The following is a 7,497-nucleotide window of genomic DNA, read 5'->3' as shown; positions in this document are numbered from 1 at the left end:
ACAGAGAAAGACGTAAAAAGCCCAGAAATAGAGCAGGTAGAAGGCCATGCGGTCCCACTGGCTGCAGTTCTGTGTGTGTTTAAACAAAAGCTGTGGACGCTCTTTGACCGGTTTCTCATTTTAAAACCAAACTGAGAGCTGTGAGATTTTTTTCACATCTTTGAAGGGAAGTGATTTATTAAAAACACGTGTCGTACACATGCCTGCAGTCAGGAACTTTTAAGATATTGATTGGTATCTGCTGCTTTTACTTTTAGAAAGAAGGTTTTCGCCGTCATTGACCTGAATCTGTGCGGTACAAGAGCGTTGCATGTAATCAGGTGGTGTAGTTTTCCTGTCTATGCATCGCAGATCTGGTAGCGGGGCTGCAGGCTGCAGAGCTAGAGAAACATGGATCTTATCAGTAAACCCAGAAGCAAGTCCATCGTGTGGCTGTATTTTGGCTTAAAGGCGGATGAAAAGGGGCGACCTTTGAACACCGGTGAGGCCGTTTGTCGCCTGTGCCGAAAAATAGTGCTGGCAAAAGGTGGAAATACTACTAATTTAAGAAGCCACCTGAAAAGGCGACATCGTGCTGATTTCTTTGAGACCACTTCCTCCGCGACCTCGGGAGCTTTACTTGACACTCAAGGTGATTTTTTTTTAACCTAAAATAATTTCTTCATTGAAAACTTGTGGAATCTTAAAGTATGCATTAACTTATTTTCTCATATGTCTGAACCCTGCATGCCTCCAGCCCAGCAAAGCCGATCAGACATGGCTGCTCACATGGCTCACCTGGGGTTGCTTGAAAGTTGCATTTTAGTGCTGTGACAAAAAAATAGTCCCTGAGCCCCGACGCTGCTTTACTATGCAGCTTTTTTACAGTTAACTTGCAGACAAGGTGTGTTTAGTACTGCGCCTGTGCACACTCACAATCTGGTAGCTTTTCTAAACAACAGATCGATCATCAACCGGATGATACTTGGCTCAGATAATGTGCATTTTTTTATACCGTACGCGCCGAATAAACTGTACCATACTCTATGCACAGCGGTGTGTTTTTTACATCAGGAAGTCCTGCAATAAATGACGAATAGCTATCAGTCACACATGCGCAGTTGATGCCATGGTATAAACCGCTTGTATCCATAACCACTGTTTCATGCACATTGAGAAAGACTGGGTTTGTGTTCCGTGTAACTCCCACTGCCCACAAGCAATTTTTCTAAAAGGTGTTAAGCCGCCCCCTCTAAAAACAAAACAAAACCCTCCCATATGAGGAAAAAATACTAATACAAATAGACCCCTCTCTCACTGTTTCAGTAATGTTAAGGTTCAGGCTCTGGTGAGGTGTTCCACTATGTTCTTTTCTATCCAGATATACTTTTACAGCACTTTGTTTGGGAATCACTGACAGCAGCTTTATTTTTCAGCAGCTTTATTTTTCAGCATGACAATTTTTAGATGGTATTGCATGATGGATCAAAATCCAATGGTACTTTTATGACATCACTGGGTGAAATGCAGCCCCAAGCCATGATAGAGCCTCCACTGTGTTTTACAGATGCCCGTATACCCTTGTTTACCTCCTTTGTACATATTGGAAAACATTTGATCCAAACATTTTATAACTTGGTTTCATCACTTCATCAGACCTTTTTCTTTCAGCTGCCCTCTTACTGACACAGCATGTAGCTCTGGGTATTTGAGTTTGCAGATTTTGATGCCAGATGCAACCCCAGAGGGATTTGTGTCTCCACCTGTGCTCAAACCAGGGATCTCTTGCTTGATAGATGAATGTGTAACTCACTACACAATCTGCCTCCTTTGAAGCACAATATAAAAACTGTTGGCTCAAGACTGTTGCAGAGTGCTTTGGAGGTGCATGACTAAACTGTGTCAGATCGGTTTGATCCACATGTTATCTTCAGCTTTACCTGTATTTTGCCCTTGTCAGTTTTATCTATTTAAAAAAAATGATCTAGGTAAAAGACAACTTATTGGATAACACTGACTAAAAGGAGTCTCTTCGCCTCTCATGTTTTTGAAGATAACTGTCCTGGTCCTGTTCGTAGTCCTTGCTCTGTCAGATTAAAATGGAGGCTCTGTTCTTCATTTTCTTGTTGCTTTACCAACTGATGATGGCTTTCTTTCATAACTCAGGGTGAGCACGCACAGAGTGTATTGAACTGCAATCAGCTGTTGTGCAACTGGAAACTCTGAGCATCCCGTCTCAGAGTTAATCAGCTCAGAGGTTATGGCTAGACTCTCCCTGCAGGACTTAATTATATGGGCTCAGTGTTGGCCTACATGTGTGAACATCAATCGTGCGAGCCAGAATCGATCACAGCAGTCGCACTGTCCACCATCTGCGTGGCCCCGGGCTCACAGCGTGCACAGATACGCCGAGGTTTGGGGAATCACTCAAATACAATTTTATTAAGTCACCTGACCCCATTCCTCTGCAGCCGTAAGCAGCAGAGCGTGATATTACCACAGAGCGATTCAGACAGCCCAGCAGGGCCTGACAAGTGGGTACTGCTGTCAGAAGTCCATGTGAGCACACTGTCTTTGCAGCAGCGGTGCAGTGGCTTCATTATTTCAGTGATGATAGTTTGAGTAGACACCATCTCGAAAGTTAAACTTAAAGCTTCTGTTATGATCGACCCTGATGCTACAAGAGCCACCAGTGACAGCATTTCTTTTTTAGTGCCTTTACAGGCTTATTTTACTCTGCAGGCTTCAGGATGGGCTGGTGGGAAAAGACAAGACAAAAAAACACTCAGTGTGATCTGACTGAAGATCATCAAATCCAAATAAAGAGAACAAAATGAAAAGTGATTAAAAGGAGGGGGAAAGATTAAATAAAAGCCATCAGCCACTTGTAGACCTGATCTGCAAAATTATTGGTAAGATCTCACTTCACGTACTGAACACAGATTTAATGGTGACTGGTGTTCTTCCTGGTGGCTGGGAGCGTTGCTGTCACCCCGGTGGGCGGGCGGGTGGTGTGGACACGCAAGTTTGTCAATACGATAACTCGAGAATGAGGCAATGTAAAACTTTCAAATTGATACCATGGGTGCATCTATTAAATATAGAGTTCAAATCCCAGTGACTTTGACTTGAAGGTCAGAGGTCAACGTTTCTGAAAATCACCTTTTCTTTTCAAATTTGTACAATAAACATATCATATGTGCATCTGCTAGGAGACGGCGGGCTAGCACTGGTGGCTGCCTGTAATACAGACGTTAAAGTTTGTCTGTATTGTATTATTCCCCTCATCTGAATACAGCAGCTTCCTGTCTTTCTGAATTCTGTTGCTTAAAACGACCCAAGAAAGTGGAACTATGCTCCGTGAAGATGAATCCCGACCCTGAATTTTCAGTAATATCTCTGTTGTTTCATTATTTCTCTATTATATTCTTTTTCCAGGTTTGGATCTCAACAATGAAGAGTTCTTTGAGGATGTTCCCTCGCTCCAGCCTACTTCCAACCAGAACTATGTTCCAGATGCGGTGTTGCCGCCCGGAGACCCGTGGCTCCACAGCGGCCCCTCCCGGGCGGCGCTGTCTCTGCCTTCCTGCCTGTGCCTCTGTGGGGACCTCGGGTCTGGACTATCTGCTTCTGGATCTTTGGGCGAGGAGCAGAATGGGGAGATGAAGGTGTACGCCAAGTGCCACCTTCAGCAGGGTGTCATGTTTGGACCCTTTGTAGGAGAAGTGTGCAAGGGACAGATGCCGGCCAACCTCAAATATGCCTGGGCTGTGAGTAAAACGAACGATCACTTTTGTTCATACAGCATCGTGTAGACAGTTTTTGGATGTTTAGTTTTTTTGTTATAAATTATAAGCCGTGTTGATTTAAGAGGCCGTATGGACAGATTCCAGCATAGCCTCAGCTCTTAATCAACAATGGTTTCTGTAAATTACATAACGGGAAGTAAAATGGGAAATTGATCAGCGAATTGGACCCCATATCAGTCTGTTGCAGTCTGAAAACTGAGAGGGAAAGCAAAGTATTTTGCTTTAAATAAAGCAAATATTTTGTTGTCTTTAAATAAAGAATTACAAGATATAATTTTATTTTGATAGAAGTTGTTCTTGTAGCAGAATGACTGGGAAGAAACCCAACAACAATGACAAAAGCTGTGTGTAAAGAATCCCTTTTTGTGCTTTAAAAGTTTAATCTTTGGGTTGTTTCCTATTGGCCATATGTTAACACAAAGATGGGCTTTTTGTGTTTTTAGATCAGAGACGATGCTGCTTTTATTTACGTGGACGCTTCTGATGAAAACAAATCGAACTGGATGAGGTGGGCAGTTTTTATGGTTCCTTTTGCTTATTTTTATCTTCTGATGTAGTTGCAGACTTCACGCATTTGTTGTGTGTTTCAGGTATGTCAGATATACCAGCAGTGAGGAAGAGCACAACCTGGACGTTTTCCAGTTTTACCGTCGTATCTACTACAGGGTTTCCCAGCCCATCTCAGAGGGAGCAGAGCTCCGGGTCTGGATCGGCAAGGATTATGCCACCCTTCTGGGTCTGGGGATGGGTGAGCTCTGTCCCAGTTTTTAATGCAGTACAGACTGAAAGGTAGCTCTGTAAAGGTGCCTGATACATTTGTCTTTGTCGGTGATGTACAGGTGACAACGTGAAATGTGAAGTTGGAGACAAGGAGACGGCTCTGCGCCTCCTGCAGGACATTCAGTTGGTCACCCTCCCGGAGCCGAGCAGCACTTCCTTTTGGTCAGATCACAGCCAATCACAGAGCCCCATGCCTGTCATAAGCGACGTGACGACGATGTCGAACTCAGACGCCGTCAGCGACCCAGGCAGCATGATCACTGGCTCCTCCTTCGTCTCCACCTCTGTCATCTCCTTCCCGTCTCCTCACACGATAGAAAAGTATGATTTTCTGCCTGGAACTGAGAAACTGCTGAGCAACCCCAACGCCATCCAGAACAGTCCGTGGTACTTCTTTGGACTCGAGCCCGACCCCACCGGTCGGCCTCTGGACCGAAACACGGCTGTGTGCAAGCTGTGCATGGAGCACGTGAGCTGTGCGGGAGGAGTGCCAGATCTCCAAAACCACCTGACCAACAAACACCACTTCAAGCTGAAAGACAAGGACCGGAGTCTCACACTGGGTAACTCTCTACTTCCTGTTTGCAATGCACAGTGCCAGAAGTTATTAGGTTAAAAGAAAGAGTAAGTGATGCAGAATCTCTGGGGGAAATTTCATTAATAAACATCCCAAAGTTATTAAAGCATTTAGTTATGGGGATTCATCATCTTGGACAGATGAATGGGTGTATTAAATCATGTCCTTATCTATTTTGTAGGGATTGTATTTTGACCACACTTTGACTTGATCCCACCTAAATCAGTGGGATTCATAGAAAAGATTATTTTCCTCAACGTATTTTGTTATTGTGCAAAATCTGTGAGTTAGAAAACTGTTGCTTTTATCAAATATGCAGTTGCAGTTACTTAATTCTTGTTTGTTATAGAACAGAAAGGAATTTAATTCTGTTTTAATTTCCTATTTAAAAGCTGCTTTTTTCACAAAAACAGGTCAACAACGCTCTCAGCCGCTCACACTTACCAGCGGTCTCATCAGCACTCTCCCCTTGGTTCTGTCCACTCAAGTGACCGATGCTATCGTCAACTTTCTTATCGTGGACCTCCAGCCGCCATCTCTTGTGGAAGGCGAAGGCTTCAGAAAGCTGATTCTCACACTGCTGCCTAATTACAAGGAGCTGCCGTTGTCCTGTCAGCTCGAGAGTCTGCTGACGGACCACCACGCCCGAGGCAAGGCGAGCCTGGCTCGGCTGCTCAGGAGGAAAAGTGAGAGCGGAGAGAGCGAGGAGGTTAAGGACTACACTGCTCCCATTGAGTTCGAGCACAGGAGACGTGGGCGAGCTTCCAGCAGTCAGAAGGAAGTTCCTTACTTTGTGACATTGAGCGCAGAGGTTTGGCTCCACAACTGGCAGGGAAACACTGAGAGGTACCTCACGCTCTGGGCGCACTACGTAGACAGTAGCTTTAGCTTTCAGAACATTGCTTTGGCGACCCAGCGGCTGACAGAGAGCGGGGGGGAAGAGCACGCCGTCCGAACGGTGGAGGCCCAGGTGAAGGTGATGGCGCACGAGTGGGGAATCTCCCAGCCTAATCTGATGTTGCTGGGAGGTGAGATAAGGAACAAGATGAGGACACAGCCAGTAAAGAGCAAGAAGGGGGCAGAGGTTGCAGGAAGCGCCTCCCATCCGAACTCAACAACGTTCCTAGAGAGGGAAGACTCTGTGTCGCCCGGGGAGCCGGAGCACGCTGACAGTAGTGAAGGACTTCCGTCTGTTCCTTGTTTTTTCAGAGCCGTGCAAGACTGTGTGGAGGAAGTGATGTCACATCCCGTCATCTCCAAAACTCTCAGCCAGTTCCAGGGTTTTCTCTCAACCCTGTTCTTACCAGTTGCTCAGAACAAATGCTCATACCAGCCTCATACCCAGAACCTCCTCAAAAGTCTGACGAAACAGGAGCGTGCCAGACTTGCGTCGTGGGCACACAGCCAGCCAACCTGGAATAACCTTTACACTTTACTGAGCATGCTCATCAGACACAAAAGCCTCTTTTGCTGTGTAATTAAAGAAATAAAAGGCGAGGGTTTGTCCAAAGAAGATTGCGCTTCAGAGTCCAGTTCAAGTGGCAGCTCCCACGCCAATTCCACCTCCAACACATCCTCTACGGGTGTAACGTCTTTGCGCTCTGAATGGAAGGTTCTGGAGGAGCTCTGCTCGGTCCTCAAACCTCTGGACGTGGCGTGCCGGACTCTCGCCAAGGAGGCGTTCCCCCGACTGTCCCTCATCAAACCTATCCTCACCGGCTTGCTCTCACGGCACCTCGTGTCCCGGCCGTGCGATTCGTCGTCCATCTTGAAGGAGGTAAAGAGGATGATGAGGCGGAGCCTGGCACACTGTTATGACAGCCCTGCTGTGAACAGAGTCCTGAGCATGGCGTGCTCCCTCGACCCCCAGTTCCACGGACTGGGCTTCATGGAGGAGAAGGTGAGTCGGAAAGCTGGCACGCAGGGAAAAGAGTGCCTTAAAACAGCTATAGCACTCTCTACAAATCAAATCAAGATGGCTAATTTTGATATTCAATGAGACATTTAGCAGGCACGTTGTATAGCAGTGTATCGACTGCCAACTTCCAATTTGTTTTTATGTCTAACATGTTTTCCTTTTATTATTAAATTGACTTTAATAAACAGGATTTACCAAAAAGTTAAAGATAAAATAAAAAAGTGGAAGCAAACAAATCTGTCCACACAAAGGTCTTTCACTTCTTTGGATTTGGAGTTGGATAGCTAGAGGGTTTCAGGGTGGAGTCACAGTTGATCTCTAACACAACACATTTTCACATTATGATAAGTTTCTGATACAACAGAGAGGTTTACATTCTTGTTTTTTTTTTATTTGTGGTTTCTGGTGTTTTCTAGGACCGGGCGGAGACTTTT

The 7,497-nt window shown here is 45.5% G+C and overlaps 1 protein-coding gene across 1 annotated transcript in view; it reads left to right on the top strand.

Annotated features, from left to right (window-relative positions):
- The first annotated feature begins 34 nt into the window (after nucleotides 1–34).
- Nucleotides 35–7,497, top strand: part of LOC113023629 (uncharacterized) — an 8,949-nt gene continuing 1,486 nt past the window's right edge. The window contains exons 1-7 of the mRNA XM_080302670.1: nucleotides 35–631; nucleotides 3,418–3,749; nucleotides 4,232–4,296; nucleotides 4,379–4,536; nucleotides 4,628–5,131; nucleotides 5,559–7,045; nucleotides 7,480–7,497. The exon at nucleotides 7,480–7,497 is cut by the window's right edge and continues 1,486 nt beyond it. Coding sequence (XP_080158796.1) covers nucleotides 391–631; nucleotides 3,418–3,749; nucleotides 4,232–4,296; nucleotides 4,379–4,536; nucleotides 4,628–5,131; nucleotides 5,559–7,045; nucleotides 7,480–7,497 — 2,805 coding nt within the window. The 5' untranslated portion in view covers nucleotides 35–390. The remainder of the gene's footprint in view (nucleotides 632–3,417; nucleotides 3,750–4,231; nucleotides 4,297–4,378; nucleotides 4,537–4,627; nucleotides 5,132–5,558; nucleotides 7,046–7,479) is intronic.

This window comes from Astatotilapia calliptera, chromosome 6, assembly GCF_964374335.1.
Source record: "Astatotilapia calliptera chromosome 6, fAstCal68.1, whole genome shotgun sequence".
In the NCBI taxonomy this organism is placed as follows: domain Eukaryota; kingdom Metazoa; phylum Chordata; class Actinopteri; order Cichliformes; family Cichlidae; genus Astatotilapia; species Astatotilapia calliptera.
The sequence above is the reverse complement of the archived record's forward strand: the minus strand, read 5'-3'. Positions and strand labels throughout refer to the sequence as shown.